This window comes from Formica exsecta, unplaced genomic scaffold (genome assembly GCF_003651465.1).
Source record: "Formica exsecta isolate Colony F162 unplaced genomic scaffold, ASM365146v1 scaffold201, whole genome shotgun sequence".
In the NCBI taxonomy this organism is placed as follows: Eukaryota; Metazoa; Arthropoda; class Insecta; order Hymenoptera; family Formicidae; genus Formica; species Formica exsecta.
The window spans coordinates 184,259-204,399 of record NW_021849308.1 but is presented as its reverse complement, the minus strand read 5'-3'; the positions used below and the strand labels follow the sequence as shown (position 1 = coordinate 204,399).

The 20,141-nt window shown below is 32.3% G+C and overlaps 5 protein-coding genes across 5 annotated transcripts in view; 2 read left to right on the top strand and 3 right to left on the bottom strand.

Moving 5' to 3' along the window:
- Positions 1 to 369: 369 nt before the first annotated feature.
- On the bottom strand, positions 370 to 2,139 carry LOC115234663 (60S ribosomal protein L8). The gene is made up of 5 exons (XM_029805886.1): positions 2,055 to 2,139; positions 1,649 to 1,796; positions 1,249 to 1,390; positions 806 to 1,119; positions 370 to 611 (listed from the first exon to the last, which is right to left on the bottom strand). Exons 2-5 carry the CDS (start codon positions 1,784 to 1,786, stop codon positions 432 to 434), a joined length of 774 nt encoding a protein of 257 aa, XP_029661746.1. The 5' UTR covers positions 1,787 to 1,796; positions 2,055 to 2,139; the 3' UTR covers positions 370 to 431.
- A 641-nt stretch (positions 2,140 to 2,780) lies between these two features.
- Positions 2,781 to 6,748, top strand: LOC115234659 (esterase E4-like). Its single transcript, XM_029805879.1, has 7 exons — positions 2,781 to 3,077; positions 4,039 to 4,324; positions 4,420 to 4,605; positions 4,711 to 4,990; positions 5,072 to 5,547; positions 5,987 to 6,275; positions 6,364 to 6,748. Exons 1-7 carry the CDS (start codon positions 2,820 to 2,822, stop codon positions 6,662 to 6,664), a joined length of 2,076 nt encoding a protein of 691 aa, XP_029661739.1. The 5' UTR covers positions 2,781 to 2,819; the 3' UTR covers positions 6,665 to 6,748.
- On the bottom strand, positions 6,675 to 10,230 carry LOC115234656 (proline-, glutamic acid- and leucine-rich protein 1-like). The gene is made up of 8 exons (XM_029805877.1): positions 9,967 to 10,230; positions 9,479 to 9,874; positions 9,044 to 9,384; positions 8,754 to 8,930; positions 8,413 to 8,677; positions 8,039 to 8,239; positions 7,673 to 7,962; positions 6,675 to 7,582 (listed from the first exon to the last, which is right to left on the bottom strand). The coding sequence occupies exons 1-8, from the start codon at positions 10,015 to 10,017 to the stop codon at positions 6,745 to 6,747; spliced, it is 2,559 nt and encodes an 852-aa protein (XP_029661737.1). The 5' UTR covers positions 10,018 to 10,230; the 3' UTR covers positions 6,675 to 6,744.
- Positions 10,231 to 10,266: 36 nt separating this feature from the next.
- On the bottom strand, positions 10,267 to 11,700 carry LOC115234703 (proline-, glutamic acid- and leucine-rich protein 1-like; the record flags this gene model as incomplete). The annotated part of the gene is made up of 5 exons (XM_029805993.1): positions 11,680 to 11,700; positions 11,192 to 11,587; positions 10,757 to 11,097; positions 10,467 to 10,643; positions 10,267 to 10,390 (listed from the first exon to the last, which is right to left on the bottom strand). Coding segments are annotated over exons 1-5 (1,059 nt in total), but the record flags the coding sequence as incomplete, so codon positions are not given.
- A 3,207-nt stretch (positions 11,701 to 14,907) lies between these two features.
- LOC115234625 overlaps positions 14,908 to 20,141 on the top strand; it is a 47,388-nt gene continuing 42,154 nt past the window's right edge. Inside the window, exon 1 of the mRNA XM_029805825.1 lies at positions 14,908 to 15,286. The gene's annotated coding sequence lies outside the window, so the exon portion shown is untranslated. The remainder of the gene's footprint in view (positions 15,287 to 20,141) is intronic.

Sequence of the window (20,141 nt, the reverse complement as noted above, 5' to 3'; positions counted from 1 at the left end):
CAGATATATATATATTACCAAACGTCATATATATCAATAGTTTGCACATATAAAATGTGATATTAATTAAAATTATACACCAAAAAGAATTTACTGAATTGAACTTAAAAGATATAAATATATCGCAAATTAATTCTTTTTTTAATTAATTTAAAAAGAAGTTGCATTATAAATGTATCTGCACATTTAAAATTAAAATTATAAAATTAATATTGAAATTTTACGTTTTTGAAAATTATGCAATTTAATTAAAAATTTAGGAATAAAATTAATTTTCCGAACAAGTTTCGTTTTACTTCAGTTTTCAATTCAGTCGCCATTTTTCAAAATTTGAATTCGTAAAGTTTTTTCGAGTATACGATAAATACATTTTTGTAGGTATTTTTCTTTTTTTATTGTACATGTGTGACAAAATTTCTGACAATTTATTTCTAATCATCCTTCTTCGTGTCGGTCTTGCCTCCTCTGATTCGTCCAGTACGACGAGCAGCAATAAGACCGATCTTACGACCAGCGCTGGTTCCACGCTTGACAGTAGATGCTTTACCAATGTGTTGATGGTTACCACCACCGTGAGGATGTTCCACGGGATTCATAGCAACACCACGAACCTAGAAAAATTAAAAGCATCTCAGACAGTGTATAGACTTTAAATTAAATATAAAAACGAGTTTACATTGTTCAGTCAAAAAAATTTCTACATGAAATTCTTCAGGTTTCAAATGTCATAATTACCATCATAACAAAAAATTAGATTTCATTATTATTGTATAATAAAGAAAATGGATAAAATCAGAAAATGTACCTTAGGCCAGCAATTCCTCTTTGCCTTGTATTTGTGATACGCTCTGCCAGCTTTCAGTATAGGCTTATCTATACGTCCACCACCAGCAACGATTCCAACCATCGCTCTGTTATTAGAAGGAATGACTTTCTTCGCACCAGAAGGTAACTTAACCCTAGTTTTCTTGGTGTCAGGATTGTGAGTTATCACTGTAGCATAATTGCCAGAAGCTCTGGCCAATCGACCTCTATCGCCAGTCTTCTCTTCTAAATTACAGACGATAGTACCCTCAGGCATCATACCGACTGGCATCACATTTCCAATTTGGAGATTGGCTAAAAAATTCAAAAAGATATATGAGAAATATGCAATGCATATGAGATATATACATTTATATGCATATATGCATATGAGATATATTAAATATCACTATTTGATGTTATTTGTTGTAAAAATTATCATACCTTTCTTTCCACAATACAAAAATTGGCCAGTGTACATTCCTTCTGGCGCAATGAATAATTCTTTACGTGTTTTAAATTTATAAGGATCACGGAAATGTACCATTGCTAATGGTGCACCGCGACCAGGATCATGGATAATGTCCTAACAACAAAGAAAAACAATAGATGTTAAATATCTGTGATTAAAAGAACATTTTCGAAATAAGAGAAATTATATCCTCAGAAAGAGCCTCTGATTTGACGTCATTTAATCAATCAGATGTAGGTATACTAATATCATCACAAATACAAAGTTAAATAATTCATAGCAAACTGAACCAAAACCATAAAGTCACCCTAATATACCTCACTAAAGTTGGTTTAGCATTAATTTATAGTAGAATAGAAAATTGTTACAAACCTTTACAACACCCTTGATAAATCCATGCCTTTCAGAATAGTCCAGAGAACGAAGCTTTGGTGCTCCCTTCCTCCTTTTGGTATGATATCGGAAGACGGATCCCGCACCTTTACGCTGCGCACGAATTACCCGACCCATGGCTCAAAATCTGGAAAGAAATCACGGTATCATGCCTAATACTTGTTATACATACAACACTATCACGTTACATATTTCTGCTGGCGCATGTTAACCTCAAAGTGACGCTCAAAATACAAATCTAATATTTTCCGATTTGCAAAAATATCGAGAACATCTTATGCGCAAATAACATAGAGAACGTATTTGAAAATTTTTTTTAGTGGATTCGTTTCATACGCGTAAATTAAAATGGATATTTTACGCCAGCGAAATCTTACACACGTACCGAAAGAGCCGACATCAAACAGAGAAAGGCAAAAGCGGAAGTCGGCTGATCGTGGTTGGGGACACTACTGTACTTCGCTTGGAGTGCGTTCGGAAATCCATTCGTGAGATCTAATTGACCAATCAGGACAAACGGAGCAAGGAGCTCTTTATTCTGATTGATCAATCAAATGCTTCTCTACCCCACGGGTAAGATTTCTGAACGCATCCTTGATCGCGTAATCAACCCGCCAAAATATGATACTTAAATTAAACCTGCTGCTCGTTCAACATAACAACTTCATATTTAAATAATGGATTTATACTTTGACATATATTACATTTCGATAATATATTTTTACGAGTTACATTGTAATAAACATAAATTAATAAGTAAAGTATATGAGTTAAATAATATATATAATAAATAATATAATATATATATAACTTTTTAATGTTCAAGATTAAATTATTTTAATAATCTTTTTATTATAAAATCTGACGTTTTTATTATAAAACTTTAATTGTTTTATTTTCAATTATTTTCTCCTATAGAAGAAGAAGAATCTAAAACTTTATATTATACTTATGCACAAAAAGCGACAAATGCTAAAATGTTAAACATATAAAATTTACAGACACTAATAACATACGAAGAAAGGATTTTTCAGTCATTTTCCCGCAAAAAATCGCGAAAACTGTGATATATAACATATATCCCCACCAAATTAATTCACATCGACGAGAGACTCGCGATAGTTCTTTCATTTCAACTCATACGTTCGAAATGGATGGATGCATCAGCTTGTTTTTCGTTCTTTTACTTTGCTCGTTAATTGACGCGAGAGATGCAGATCTAATTAGAAAAAAGAGAATTGTTGGCGGTATCGCGGCTGCGCAGCCACCCAAGGACGATCCGGTAGTTTTTGTGAATAAAAATGATCGACACGCACGTATTATCGGTAATCGCGATCCTGACAAAGGATTCTACACCTTTCGCGGAATCAGATTTGGGGAACCACCCACAGGTCGAGCCAGATTTCAGGTAAGACAAAGAATATAATTGTACGATATATAATACAATTAATTATTATATATGTGTGTAAAATCTATATGTCACGCGCGCATTTAACATAATTAAAAATCTTTATCTCTTGTATTATATTCATCGAATAAATGTCACAATTAATTCTATGCTATTAAAAGATTTAATCAATGCGATTTCCATCAATATGAGGATAAAAGTTCGGATTATTAATAATGCAGATTCGAGAATTACAATTTATAAAAATAGCGCGATATTAATAATTGTAATTATATTAAATAAAGAGTTTATTGAAATAAAATTTTTCATATCTCTACAAGTATAAATATTAAATTATGTGACTAAACCGTTATGTGAAACTGCGATACTAGGAACACAATGTGTGTAATAATTAAATTCAATGACCTATCGAGTAAACGTGTACGTCGCTTTAACAAGGCAATCACAAATAATAAAAACTTCTTCTATATAAGAACAAGAGACTGCTTTTTATTGTATATTTGACACATTATTGTTAATGCAAAACTCGACGACGCGATCAAATAAAATGGGGAATATCATTTTTATCTCTCGATGTATCCTGTCACAACGGCCCAATTTAATGAACTTGATATAAGTTATCAATCCAGTCCGAATAATAGAATAAAGCAAACGTGTTGAAATTTACATATTGCGTAAAACGATCGATACACTATTCAACAAACATTAATTTTATACATTTCTGCGCTTTTATATGTCAGTAAATATGATTTTAATTTAATTTATCAACTATTATTTTGATCATAATATACAACAGATCTATTATATAATATTAATTATATGTTCATATTAATAATTATGACTAAAATTGACTAATTTTAACAGTACGCCAACAATTTTTGCTCTTTCTTTGAAACATAAAATAATAGAGTTGTTGTAATTAAAATAGCATATTTATATTGCAAGAAAAATAAATTTACAGCGAGCTTCGCCCGTACATCTCGAAGGAGAATATAATGCCACTACTTGGGGACCTCCTTGTCCTCAGCCCAGCTCTGATGGAACCAACAGAATTATAGGAAGCGAAGATTGTCTTTTTCTAAACGTTTTCACGCCATCACTTCCGGATATCAGTGATGGTTATCCTGTACTGATATGGATTCATGGAGGTGGTTTTAGAAGGGGTGCAGCATGTCAGTATGAAATGAAACATTTAATCAAAAAGAGAGTGGTCGTGGTGTCTATTCAATATAGATTGGGGACGTTAGGTAATTAAAAAAAAAACACTCTGAGAGGTAGATGTAATTTTGATATAAAATATAGCAAGGAAAGAAAATAAGAAATCTGTTGAAATCTTTCCCAGGTTTTTTGAGTACAGGTACGCCGGAAATGTCGGGAAACAACGGGATGTTTGATATGATACTAGCCATCGATTGGGTGAAGGATTACATACACTTTTTCGGCGGTAATCCGAAGAAAATAGTAGCCTTCGGTCACGGTACCGGTGCCAGTTCTGCCATGATGCTATCGTTGTCAAAATTCTGTGAAAGTAATATGTTGGCCACTATATATACATATATTATTTATCGCGCATTTTTTTACGAACAAATGTATTTTTTTACCAACGAAAGAGAATTATTACATCCTGTTACAGATAGTTTCAGCGGTTTGATCGCTATGTCCGGTTCCATTTTATCTCACTTCGCTGTCGACAAGGACCCTTCCGAGACAGCCAGATATATAGCGCACAAGAATGGCTGTCCAACGAATGATACTCGAAAAATGGTGTACTGTCTGCGAGAATTGCCAATAGAGAAATTGATCAGAGTCGATTCCGAGTTAGAAAACATTCGAGCGGCCGCACGAGGTTTCGTCTCCAGTTTATCCAATCTACTCGGATCCGGTCCCGTCGTAGAAGGTTCTGATGATGGAAGGTATTATAGCGAAATTCGCCAAGAGAAACTCTTCAAATTCCTTTTAATTTACACACTCATTGTCCTAATTGTGCCTTTAAGGTCGCTCCCAAACTTTATGACCACATCGCCGAAGGATTCTTTGAGGCTTGGCAATTTTCCATCTATACCGCTATTGACTGGAGTCATGAGTGATGAAACGGGAGGTGCCGTTTTCGGTCAATACAGAGATGAAGTGCAAAATAAACTAAACATGGTTCCGAATTATTTGACTAACGATTTCGTACCGTATTTGCAAGGAACTATTCCGAATATACGAAACGGATCGCGCTTTGTCCCGCAAGCTTTCCGCGGCTATTTCAACATCTTTGAAAGTGATAACACGCAGAATACAATCGGTAGAGTCGCGGAAGCTTTGGGTGATTCACTTTATAATGCTCCTGCATTTCTGACTGTCGATCACTGGTCCAAAAGGGCAAATGCGTTTCTATACACTTTTGACCATAAAGGAAAAAGAAATTACGGTAAAGACTTTCTCGCCGGATTGCCAATCGTTGACGCCAAACAATCATCGAATGGTATAATTTATGTGATAATCAATAAAATAAATCTTATTGAATTTTTCTTTTACACACACACACACACACATACACACACACACACATACACACACACACACATACACACACACACACATACACACACACACACATACACACACACACACATACACACACACACACATACACACACACACACATACACACACACACACATACACACACACACACATACACACACACACACATACACACACACACACATACACACACACACACATACACACACACACACATACACACACACACACATACACACACACACACATACACACACACACACATACACACACACACACATACACACACACACACATACACACACACACACATACACACACACACACATACACACACACACACACACATAATATTGAAATAATTAACTATCTCATAGGTGATTTGAATCATGGCGACGATTTAGGATTCATATTCAACCGAAACACAATTACCGGCGAAAAAATAAGTGACAACGACGAACCAGATGAAGTGGATGAAAATGTAACCGAAATTTTCACAGAGATGATAGCAAATTTCGCACGAAGCGGCATTCTTAGTGTGCCTACTACAAATGTATTACAATCTAATGGCAGTACTTGGGTGCCGGATATAATTCCAAGATTCTCAGATAAAACTAATTCTTTCGTTAGTATCAGGACGGATCCGAAAAGCATGAATAATTTTAGGTATTGCCGCAAAAAATTTAGAGATTACATTTATGATTCATTGATGATGATACATTATTAAACTGTTTGCCATATATTAATGCTCTAGATACTGCGAAATGGGATTGTGGACTGGTGTGCCAGAACGATTACAATCACCTATGTGTAGTTTATACAAAGTGCCTTTCCAATTAATAGAACAAGGTGCCAAAGGAACGATATCTGTAATTCAGGAACCTATCGATACGGTGAACGAATTTGTCCCCGATCTCAAATCTGGCCTCAATGTCGCAAACAAATCAACCAATCGGAATACTGAAGAATCAAATAAAGAAAATATTACACAACATAAAACGAATGGCAAATTATTATCAAAGGTACCTATACCACGAATACCATTCGCCGGTTAAATTTGTACTGCATTTCTTTTATATTATACATATATATCTTTTTATTGTAAAAGAATATATCAAATAAAAGACATATCAATCTAACTATGCCAACCTGCTTCTTCTTCAAATATGTTTGGAGAATTTCGTGTACTGATGCTCAATTCATTTTGATTTTTTGAATCATCCATCTCCATGCATACTTCTTCTTCAGTTTTGGGATATTTCTGAAAAGACATCTCTTCTATTCCTTTATCTGTTTTATTTGTACACAATGTTAAATTTTCTTTGAGTTGTTTCTCTTCCGTATTAACATGTGTAATTAATTCACATTCTATTTTATTTTCAGTAGTGGAATTTATGATTTTATCAATATTATGCTGATTTTCCTTTTTATTATGATGTACTTTATATTGTTCTTGTAATATATTTTCAGTTTCTTCTTCTTCGCATAAATTCTCATCTGCCTGTGATTTATCTACATCCATTATACTATTATTCGTTTCTATTGGTTTTGTAGTATTTACACTCGAAAGTTTTCCAGTACATTTTGAGGTTGTAATTGTATTTAACAGGTTGCAAGTTTGCTGTTCAATAAATGATATTTTCGAATGATTCATATCTGTATCTATTGAAAGCTCTTCTTCAGTTCTATCATTTTCATTTAATTTGCTAATAATGTCTTCACATGAATTCTGCTTTATCTGAGATTTATCTACATTCAATATGCTATTATTCACTTCTATTAATTCGATACCATTTCTATTTTGTATTATTTCAACACATTTTGATGAAATTATTTTTGGCTTTTTAGATGCAGATAATGTTGCATCTACATTTTGGAAAAATTCTTCTTCAGTCCGACTTCTTTTGTCTGATTTGCTAGTAGTAGCAACTTCTTCTGCTTGACTTTCAGAAACAAATTCATTATCAGATTTCCTGCAAATTAATAATATATTTTTGTATAAAATTTATCTCTTATATGTACACACACAACATATAAAGTTAAATAAGACTTGTGATATTTACTGTTGTCGAGGTAATTGGAATGTAGGTGCAGCAGGATGTATAATTTTTTCTGATTCAGCTAATGCAAGTGTTACTTCTTGAACAATGTTTACATCAATATCATGAGCTGCCAGATTTGATATATTTAGACAATAGTTTGTGGGAAATCCTAATTTAATATGTGGATTCATTTGCAAGGCTTTTAATACTTTGAATAGTTCCAAACGGCATTTGTTATCTTTATAAAAACTTTGTTCAGAAGAACTCAAATAAAAGTTGTTTAATAAAGGTATCACATTGTTCAGCACGTTCTAAAAAAAGAGATATTCAAATATTATGAATCATAAAAATGTTTCGTTGTAGCAGAGTGAATCCAGATAAATTTACCATGTAAAGCGTTTCTTGCAATAGTATGGTACCACTGGAAAATATATTCTGCAAAGTAATAAGGGCTTCTCTACACAAATCTGGGTCTAAACGTCCACTTTTAATAGAATCTTTTCCATTATTCATAACTGTGCTATTTTCATACTGACTCTGTTTAAAACGTTTTATTGCCGGTTTAGAATGCTGCGTTTTTTGAGGCATCTTAAACAGAATAAAGTAAATTTTTTTTTTTATTAAATAGCTTCTGAATGTATATATATTATATAGTTAATTTTTAGTTCATGAATAATATATAGATTTATCTAATTATTCTTTAATGTATCAGTTAGATTTATAAACATAAACATTGTTTAATTTATATCTTAAATACTTACAGTTAATAATATACGATTTCGTTCCGGTATTATATCCTTCAATATGGAACTAACACATTTGTTTGCAATTGTCTCTATACCCGACAATGACCTGGTATTCATAAGCCAAGAACAGAGACATTTGTAAGCCTGTATTTTTAAACTTTTGAAAGGTTTACTATTGCTAAAGGTTATTTGATTTTCTAAGTCAATGCTTGTCCATTGCAATATTCCTTGGAGTAATTCTAATATTTTTTCTCCAAATGGTATTAACTCCTGTGCAAATCTGAAAAACATATTTTTATGTTATAAATCATATTGTTTAATTCAATAGATGTATCATATTTTATTAACATTTGTACCCATTTATCAATGCATCAAGAACTGTGAGTAAACTGATATGTAATTTTGGTAAGATTATGTACAACATTCGTTCACTAGAAGTTTTATTCTTTAGATTTAATGGTGTAATCGTCAATCCTCGATGCAAAACCTTTAAAATATTCTGAGGCAAAACACTATTTCTTGCTTCATATCCACTGCAATCATAAATCAATTCTGTATCTCAAGAACTATGAACACATATTTAAAAGAGGATAATATAAATTGAAATATAAATAATCATTTAGTAATATAAATTTAAGATTAATACCGTAACATTGAGGAGAGATAGACACACAAATTTGAAAATCTCTGTTTTTGTTTGTTGTAGTTATGTATGTTATCAGTTATGTGTGGTAATTCTAATTGATTCTGGATATCTATACTTTCCAGTTCTAATAATTGATAGAATAATTTATTCAGTATAACATGTAAACTATTACAAAGCAACATTTCATTATATATTAATCTGGTATATATAAATGTAGGTTCTGATGGTTTAAATGAACGTTCTGTCGCTTTAGAGAGAAGAACATAGCATTTTGCGCTTGCATTAACTAAATTGTCATCTGTAGAGTCAATTTGTAGTAATATCATTTTTTGTATCAATTCCTGAAAACATTAAAATGATATCTTGCTCATATACAAATTTTACATGTAATATAAAATATTTAACTAATAATTAAATTTTGATTCATTTTATTACCTGAAACCGTTCGCAAACTTCAGGATAGTGATATAGCAAAACGGCTATTAAGTAATATACTGCTCCACATTTTGCATCTTTTTGTAAAGCATTAAGTGTATTTATGATCTGTTTTACATTTCGTGTAGAAATCTGTTTATGTAATTCTGGTATGTTTTTGCAATGTTCAATTAGAAATCCTAATACTTTGCATGCCAGTGTTAAATCTTGTGTACTACTATGCACGTTTTCCACTACTTTAGTAGCATTAGTTATCCAGAATAAACCATATTTGGATAACACATCCTTAGAACAAGTAGGCAGAATTCTATCTAGCATAAGTAAACCATCATAATATCGTGTTTGATTTAAATGAGAATTGATATTTTTTATAATTGTCTGCTGTACTGTCTCGATCTGGAACATAACACGTGAAACGTACAGCATTTGGACAAATTGTACAACTATACAAAATATTTTTGCAAAACTTATAAAAAATACTTTCATACCTCTTGTCTATCAAACGGCAGATCGTCATTATCAAGATGCACAAACTCCATTATTTTTTTTCTCTCCTTTTATGTATTTTCTTTCACAAATGGGACGAAGTATATATGGTGCAATAAAAAAATAATAATACTTCTATCTTTAAAAAGCGAGGTTATTTCCAATACCACGTGTTGTCGAACTCGCGTATAAGTGAATTGAGGCGAATCAAGTGAGGCAAAGTTGGTCACATGACAAGGGCTGCGGTCGGAAAGACGCTAGAGATGCTTCGAAGCATTGCATTAACCAATCAGAATAAAGAAATCTTTATTCTGTTTACTATTGCTAAAGGTTATTTGATTTTCTAAGTCAATGCTTGTCCATTGCAATATTCCTTGGAGTAATTCTAATATTTTTTCTCCAAATGGTATTAACTCCTGTGCAAATCTGAAAAACATATTTTTATGTTATAAATCATATTGTTTAATTCAATAGATGTATCATATTTTATTAACATTTGTACCCATTTATCAATGCATCAAGAACTGTGAGTAAACTGATATGTAATTTTGGTAAGATTATGTACAACATTCGTTCACTAGAAGTTTTATTCTTTAGATTTAATGGTGTAATCGTCAATCCTCGATGCAAAACCTTTAAAATATTCTGAGGCAAAACACTATTTCTTGCTTCATATCCACTGCAATCATAAATCAATTCTGTATCTCAAGAACTATGAACACATATTTAAAAGAGGATAATATAAATTGAAATATAAATAATCATTTAGTAATATAAATTTAAGATTAATACCGTAACATTGAGGAGAGATAGACACACAAATTTGAAAATCTCTGTTTTTGTTTGTTGTAGTTATGTATGTTATCAGTTATGTGTGGTAATTCTAATTGATTCTGGATATCTATACTTTCCAGTTCTAATAATTGATAGAATAATTTATTCAGTATAACATGTAAACTATTACAAAGCAACATTTCATTATATATTAATCTGGTATATATAAATGTAGGTTCTGATGGTTTAAATGAACGTTCTGTCGCTTTAGAGAGAAGAACATAGCATTTTGCGCTTGCATTAACTAAATTGTCATCTGTAGAGTCAATTTGTAGTAATATCATTTTTTGTATCAATTCCTGAAAACATTAAAATGATATCTTGCTCATATACAAATTTTACATGTAATATAAAATATTTAACTAATAATTAAATTTTGATTCATTTTATTACCTGAAACCGTTCGCAAACTTCAGGATAGTGATATAGCAAAACGGCTATTAAGTAATATACTGCTCCACATTTTGCATCTTTTTGTAAAGCATTAAGTGTATTTATGATCTGTTTTACATTTCGTGTAGAAATCTGTTTATGTAATTCTGGTATGTTTTTGCAATGTTCAATTAGAAATCCTAATACTTTGCATGCCAGTGTTAAATCTTGTGTACTACTATGCACGTTTTCCACTACTTTAGTAGCATTAGTTATCCAGAATAAACCATATTTGGATAACACATCCTTAGAACAAGTAGGCAGAATTCTATCTAGCATAAGTAAACCATCATAATATCGTGTTTGATTTAAATGAGAATTGATATTTTTTATAATTGTCTGCTGTACTGTCTCGATCTGGAACATAACACGTGAACATTTGGACATTTGGACAAATTGTACAACTATACAAAATATTTTTGCAAAACTTATAAAAAATACTTTCATACCTCTTGTCTATCAAACGTCATTATCAAATTATCAAGATGCACAAACTCCATTATTTTTTTTCTCTCCTTTTATGTATTTTCTTTCACAAATGGGACGAAGTATATATGGTGCAATAAAAAAATAATAATACTTCTATCTTTAAAAAGCGAGGTTATTTCCAATACCACGTGTTGTCGAACTCGCGTATAAGTGAATTGAGGCGAATCAAGTGAGGCAAAGTTGGTCACATGACAAGGGCTGCGGTCGGAAAGACGCTAGAGATGCTTCGAAGCATTGCATTAACCAATCAGAATAAAGAAATCTTTATTCTCTTTGTTCTGATTGGTCAATCAAAGCTTCGAAGCATTTCTAGCGTCTTCCGACCACAGTCGGAAGGACAAGGAGTGAGGCCGATATTACATTTGTCGTACGACCAAACTTTTTAAGCGCATTGATTAGCTAATTTCTAGAAACTCAAGAAAGTTTCTATTTTGCAGCCAATCAATATGCTTAAAAAGTTTGTCGTACGACAAATGTAATATCGGCCTGAAGGTGGAAAGTAAAATGCCATACGCACATGCACTGACATGCACATGAGTGCATTTGCAGATCAATCAAACGATTGGAAAATGTTTGTAACATCAAATAGAATTCATCCTAAATATAGTATAAGAAAAATATATAAATAATATAGTAGTTTTTTATCCTGATTGTGTTTATCATAATAAAATACTAATACGATGTGTTATATATGTGTTTGTCATGAAAAAGTAGAATATTTTGGAAAACTTTACAAGACCAATTAAATTATAGTAGTATTTGTAATTTTTAGATATATTAGATTAAATATATAATCAGACATATATTTTTTTGCTCAAATATAATTGTAATTTAGTTGACATTTTTTATGTTATAATTATGACTCGTAATCTATTGAATAATGACGCATGTTTAAAATTAATAAGATTTACATTTATAATATATTTTGGTTTTTCCGAGCAATTCTTATAATTGTACTATAATATATTTATAATTGTATATGTATATTAACTAATTATTTTTAAAAAATGCACTTTAAAAAACTTTTCGGACGATTTTCATAATTTTCATTTTCTGGCCACAATAATAAATTTAATGAAAAGTATTTTTTTTTTTTACTGAATATAAAAAAATAAATAATATCTTTAAATATCATTTTCAAAATACACAAAAATAATATCTGAAAATAGTTAAATATAAAAGATGAATAAAAAGAAAATGATCAATATTTTCCGCACAAATGCATATACGTTGCTCACAGATATGCTCAGAATTTTAAATGTTATATAAAGACAATACAATGTGAATTGTACGCTCTGCGAAAAAAAGTCTTCAAGCTGCACAATGCATTATTATACGTCGGCGCCGCTTTTAATGCCCTCCTACTTTTCTTGGAATTTTTTAATTGCACCTGCTGCGCGACACTAACATCACACTACAAATTAAAAAGATTATGCATTATAAATGCAAATAAGGAAATTGCACTAGTCATAATTAATGTAGATGCATTCCCATGCAAAAAAGCTTTAGTATGTTGTAGGCATTGTAAAAAATAGTAGTTTAAAATCGCTATTATTAACTTAATGAATCACGTAGAAGTCTAACACAAATTAATTAATCAGTAATTAATAATTGGAAACACTATTCAAGATGCTTTATTATTTTTGCTCTCCAAGAATCTATTTTATCTGTAGCGATTCACGTACATGTCACTCCTCACATTTTTTTTTTTAATTTTCGCGAAAATGAAATTTTTACCGCGCTTTCAGATGCGGGGGAGGGGGAGGGACATGTACGTGAATCGTTACAGATAATATATGTATATATATCTTCCAAGAATTATTATATAAATTTTGCATAAACCTTCCATAGCGGCTCATCCGGGTGAAGATGAGACAAGAATAAGAGCGAATGAGATAGGGCGACATTTCACGAAATCGGATATTTTAGCATTCATCAGACTCAAGACTCGCTCGTTCGATAAATGAAAGGTCAACTTGCGATATTTTTATCAGAGCGGAAATCACGCGATCTTATAACCATAGACATATATGAAATATAGACTGCGTGTATCGAACAAATGTTTCGCCAAAATTAGAAAAAGAACGCACATGTCTGTAACTACAATTACCACGGGAACAATTTCTTTCTAGTTAAAAAGAGATAAATATATTTCCGAGACATTTCGAGACGTTCTTTTTTTAATTTTGGCGCACGAATTGCTAATAGATAACATATAAGATATACGCATTCTATATATTTCCTACGTCTATACTTATAACTGATAATGAGTTTATAGACAGTGTATATATGTATACTGAAAAGTACGATTACATGAGCAACATATTGCCATTATGCAATGGTGTCTAAGATATAAGGTAAAAATGGATATCTATCGATTTTTATAATCTATTTATCTAATGACTCTATAACTTTAAATATTTATAGTCATGTTCCAAAATCATTTATACTTTCGTAAGACGTAGCAAGAAGACAGGATTACATCTTCCGTCTCATAGTATTGAATATATTGAACAATTATATTCTTTCCAATGCATATATATATATATATATTCTAAGCTCTGAATTTATTCGTGCAAAATCCGTTTGACAGTTTGAAACTGTGGAAGCAACATATTTATATTTCATCTTTAGATTTACATACACATGGTAGTTAACTATGTTTTGATAATGGGAAATATATATTTCCGTTGTTCAAAGCCAAATATACGAAAAAACATGAAGAAAGAGTGATATAGATTAAACAAACATTTCGATATTTTCGTATATAATTTATGTCTTAAAGAAAGTCGCGCGCGAGATGCCACACACCCAGATAACATTAATACATTACTATACAATATTTTTTACAGTTATTATTGTAGAACAAGAAAAGGAGAGAGTGAGGAGGAGAGCGAGAGCGAGAGCGAGCGAGAGAGAGAGAGAGAGAGAGGGAGAGAGAGAGAGAGAGAGAGAGAGAGCATAAATTTTACGATGTTGGCCGGAAATGGATAAATACAATTCTGTTTATATACTCGATTATTCTTCCTCCATACTTTGGTGAGAGGTCTTTCCCCTCTCCCTTTAATTCTACTGTCCCACGCCCTACCCCTACTTTCGCGGCCCTTCCCCTTCTCTCCTGCGCGTCTTCGCGTCATGAAGTTCGCGACGGTTTAGTTCCCCCACCAAATGACATCCAGTTATGTTGTGGCGAGCGTCGGTGGTTCGAGTGATCGGTCTCGCTTCGTCCTTTCGCGTCGTACGTACATACAATTTACATTCTTGAGTTTTAATTCGTGACGTCGCGTCATGCGCGATTCGCGATCGTAGTGCGTGTTCCAATAATATATCACGATCTCCCTTTACGCTGTGAAAACAAAGCAGAGCAAGCTACGTGAAATTATTGACACGCGCGGGACAGGTCGTGAAGCGAAGGTAACGCGGAACAAGGATCGGCATCGGCCTGAAGCTGCCTTCGAAGGATTTCGCGGGTGAACCGCCAGTGATTTCAGACAGATTACGTCCACCGCGAGAAAACCGCAGCTAGAATGCGGCGTGGCCGGCCGATGGACGATGGCTGTTAGAACGGTGAGTACATTTGTATTCGAATACATATAATCCGCGCATGAGTGTGTATATATGTATGTGTACATGTATGTATACATATATACGTGCGCGCGAGCCACTGCCATATTGAGACAAGAATTTTCGAGGCTGGCCGGCGTCGCGTCCTCCGTATTTCTGCCTCTCTCTCTCTCTCTTTTTCTTTTCTCTCTGTTCTCTCGTCGCGTTTTTTTTCTTTATATGTGTGATGTACGCGAAGCCACCTTATGATTCTGACAGGTGGAATGCGACGGCGGGGTATCGGTTAATGTGAACCGATCGCAGCGACACGCACCGAGAATGCACGAGTGTATCATGCCGGGTCGTGATGTGAAATTTAGATAATTCTACACAAAAATATCTTTTCATATCTAATTTCAATAACAGATGTAGATACGATGTGTTCAATTCTATATAGGATGTCTCAGATAGTGCGCTTCGTCCTTTCGCGTCGTACGTATAATTTAGATATATTTACATTTACATTAAGTTTTAATCCGTCACATCATAGTTATTTTTTGTTCATAAATTTTGCGATCAATTTGGAATCATTTTTTTCTTAACAAAAATATTGTTCGATAGACTAACGCTTTTTAAATTACAAACGATTGAAAATAAAAGATCTTTCGCAAATTAAATTTTATTGGCATAAATAGATAAAAAAAATAGCATAATTTTTCTTAATAAGTTAATATATATAGTTACAAGTCTGTTGCCGCAAATTTTTTAGATACAAAAAAACATATCTATGTTTATGTATGTATCTATGAGAGAATTATTATAATTTATATACGTATATATAATTTATTATTAGACACACACAATATAAAATCTAGAATTTTATGTATATTAGTTACCGTTTTCTGTAGTAATATGTTATAAAAATACAATAATTATCGCATTATTAAACTAAGTAGCATTGCCAATAACAGTTTTTTATTACTGTTGTTGTTTAGCCATTCATCGATTTTATTTAAATATTAAATTAGCTTATATCGCACACGTAATAACTAAAAATAATCAATTATCTTTGAGATCACACATTACACATACACACACAATAATAACATTATAAAAATATTTTAAGAGACTAGATCTTAGTTTATCGGTCCCCTACACGCTCCTAAAGTTTTGACATTTAAATTGGGGACACCCTGTATATATTATGAAATAAGTATACATATTTTAGAGATCGATGATTTAAGAAAAAGCATAAGATATTTCAGATTAATTTTCCTTGGAAGAATTAAAGAAAAATCGATTCTAATTCGCGTGTGTACATGTAAAAAATATTCTTTTTTTAAAAAAAATATTCCAATCTCTTTTTAATTCCTCCGTTTTAACACCATGCGATCTTATTCGAATAAAATTATAGAAAAAGGAACGTGCACGGACTACGTATATAATACCGAGAAGAGCGATCCTTTCGCTTTCAAATCTGCGTCGGCGTTGATTTGCGCGGCATTGGCTTTGTCATTAACTTCTTCATCCTACCGATTAATGACACTTATAGAAGTTCCGAGAGAGAGACGGGCGCGGTGAATTTGACTTTCACTCAAGTGCACTGCTTTCACTTACCTAGCTTACGGTTAGGTCAGAAGTATTTCGAAACGGAAACTCTATTCGTGAACATGCTCGCACGTGTTTTCTCCTGAGAGACGCGCTCTTAAATATGTAATGCGATCTTCGCGAATCCAAGAATCGCACGTGCGTGGCAGCTTGATAAACGATACAGACTTAAAGAGATAGATTCGTTATCGACTATGCATTTGTCTCCAGAAAAGATATAGTAAAGGACGGAAAAGAAAAAAAAACCTGCTGTCTCGATTCTTTACGTTTTACAGTAGTTTTATGTACAACTACGTTGTACATTAAGCTATTTAACAATAAGTCAAATTATCAGAACATAATAAATTATATATGGAATTAATTCGCTAATTTTTTGCTTTAAAAAATAATATTTTTGCTTCAATTATTAAAAATTTATGAAGGGCTAGATAGCTTAAGATTGAGCTACCAAGCCATTATAAAAAATAGCATATATGTAAGTTAATGCAAAAAATTAATAATACTAAAATTTTTTCCTATTTTTTACCACTTTTTACTTCCAGAAATATTTTTTTTTTTTGCTCCAACTTTTAAGAAGATACCAAAAACAAAACGCGGCGCTCAGGAATAAAGCGCATTAATTAAAGAAATTATTGCTGGTATAATTGCACAATAGTTATATATAAAAAATATATACAAAATTAATAAATTAATTTCATATATAAAATTTATTATATTCTGATAATTTGGCTTTAGATAGCTTTATACATCTACGTTTTATGCGATGTCGATTCAACATATTATAGAAAGTGCGTGGTACGCTAGCAATAAGTTTACATCTTTGTATTTAAAAATAAGGTGATTGCGAATAAAACGAGAAAATTGCAAAAGAACGAGAAACGAAGAAGAAGTAACGAGTGTGAAACAGCGCGTGTCGTTCAAACGAAACTTTCATTTTTCTATTTATCCCAACGGATGCCGCGGCTTTTCGTTCATCCGACACGCGCGCTTTTCGACATTTAGAAAATTTGATCGATTCAAGGGGAGGGAGGGTGGAATGGGGGAATATTCGCCTTTAATTTTGTTTATCGCCACGCTGTATCAAGCTCCGTACCATCTCGATAGGCTGGGCCTGTAGAACCGGAGGGCCCCGGAGCGATAAAACGACCCACGCCTTGAGGCCTCTTAACAGAAGACGTTTCGCAGTACGTCCTTCTCTCTTCTTCCCCCTCTTTCTGCCTTTATCCCCAACACGTCACTCTTTATCGCGCACAATAATCTATTTCTATATCCAATCCGCGGTACATAACGGCAACAAGTGCTATAAATCGTGGATGCTACTCGTCTCGCTTTGCACACTGTAATAATAATATCCCCGCTTCGCGCGTACGTTTCATAAATTGTTCGATGCGCGTGAATCTGTTCCGATTGAATTTTCCTGATTAGCAATTCCTGATCTGTTAAAGAATGGATTGATGATATTGTGTTGAATAATTTTAGATATTTTAATAGGTATTTAATAATTTTCGTTAATAATACAGGATCATTAAAAATTATCAATGATATTTATATTTTATTAATCTTTTCAGATTTAATATTCTTTCTTCTATTCGATAACAATAACGTTTGATTTTATGTATAGAATTGGAGAAATATATCTATATAGCATTTATAATAAAAAGAATAAAAATTCACGTACATATCGAGAGAGAACATAAATTTCATTAAATTTAAATAATTTTTGAAAACACGTTATAAGATGCGTTAGGTCGTTAGGTGAAAGGGTTAAAACTAAATAGTTTGCGAATAGAATTTTTGAGTGCTCAGGAAATAAAGACGACCGCACGATAGATCGAATGCCAATCGTACATCGCAGAACGAGTTACACGGGCACGTTATCTCGCGAGTTGCCCCGATATATTACTTATACGGTACCTGATGAATTTTTCATCATAATCGCTATCCTTCCGTTAGGCGTTACATTTAACTGCAAAGGGAGCGGCAATCGTCGCGCAATCGACTACTGGCGACTGATTTGAAATTGAAATTTGCATTCGAAAAAAGATGCAAGTTTATATCCGCGTAATTATCGTCACCAATATCAATGCTCCAATGTGAATTATAATCACTAGATTGCACCTTTTTATGAGATAGATTATTGCGCGAATATACCGACTTTTGGGATTTTTTCGATATGCGTAGTTCGCGTTCGTCATTTATAACTGGCATTTTGTTTCACATTAAATAGAAACAATTTGGATATTTGAAATAAAGACCGGCAATTTGCGCTTTAAATTGCACAACTCGCAGCAGTGACATACCTACTAACAAGCACCAAATTATATAAAAGAAAAATCGCGTGTGAAAATTTCCTAGTAAATAAGGAACTTCTTTTTGGAACTTCATTATTTTGCACATATCTGTGCAGCGATTCTGAAATATACATATTATAAACACATATTATAAACACATATTATAAAATTTAAAAAATATTAACTCTATATTGTATAATTAAATCAATTTCAATCTCTGGTTTACTGTGATATGGGAAATAAATTTACAAAATACTTGCCATTGCAAAAATTGATTGTATTAATATTACGTAGAAATTATGTTTTATAATATACTTACGAATGACTATAATTAATTGATGATCGATTAATTTATAATTTATATTATCGTAATCTTTGCCTCATTTCCTATGATCGCCGACGATGGATTTAGCGAGTTATCGTATACGCACTTATCGTTGCTATGTATATATTAAGAATTGTGATCGTTATCGCCTGATATAAATAATCATCGCTCGGTTTCGAATGCTCGATTCGAATCGATTTATAATGATAATCCATTTACGACATCGATTTATAATGATAATCCATACGACAAGTAGATTCTTATCCGCGAATAAAATCTTTTTACTGATCATAATTCATACAATATCTTATTGTGATCGTTATCGCCTGATATAAATAATCATCGCTCGGTTTCGAATGCTCGATTCGAATCGATTTATAATGATAATCCATTTACGACATCGATTTATAATGATAATCCATACGACAAGTCGATTCTTATCCGCGAATAAAACCTTTTACTGATCATAATTCATACAATATCTTGAAAACATATGTAATCTAAACTACAACACGTTATCTTTACGCTTGAAATAATATTGATAAATAGAGTCGATACTTAAGAATTATTGATGCCTCTTTTGATATTAAAATGAATGCCATATTTTCTTCAATTCTTGGATGAATATATGATTATTATTTAATAGAATTTTTTT

Coding starts and splice junctions, on each gene's coding strand:
- LOC115234659 (XM_029805879.1), top strand. CDS start 2,820: ATGGATGGATGCATCAGCTTGTTTTTCGTTCTTTTACTTTGCTCGTTA. Junction 4,325..4,419: donor ATATAGATTGGGGACGTTAG/GTAATTAAAAAA, acceptor AATCTTTCCCAG/GTTTTTTGAGTACAGGTACG. Junction 5,548..5,986: donor CGCCAAACAATCATCGAATG/GTATAATTTATG, acceptor ACTATCTCATAG/GTGATTTGAATCATGGCGAC.
- LOC115234663 (XM_029805886.1), bottom strand. CDS start 1,786: ATGGGTCGGGTAATTCGTGCGCAGCGTAAAGGTGCGGGATCCGTCTTC. Junction 1,391..1,648: donor TTATCAAGGGTGTTGTAAAG/GTTTGTAACAAT, acceptor CTTTGTTGTTAG/GACATTATCCATGATCCTGG. Junction 1,120..1,248: donor TTTGTATTGTGGAAAGAAAG/GTATGATAATTT, acceptor TGAATTTTTTAG/CCAATCTCCAAATTGGAAAT.
- LOC115234656 (XM_029805877.1), bottom strand. CDS start 10,017: ATGGAGTTTGTGCATCTTGATAATGACGATCTGCCGTTTGATAGACAA. Junction 9,385..9,478: donor AAGTTTGCGAACGGTTTCAG/GTAATAAAATGA, acceptor TAATGTTTTCAG/GAATTGATACAAAAAATGAT. Junction 8,678..8,753: donor CTTGATGCATTGATAAATGG/GTACAAATGTTA, acceptor TATGTTTTTCAG/ATTTGCACAGGAGTTAATAC.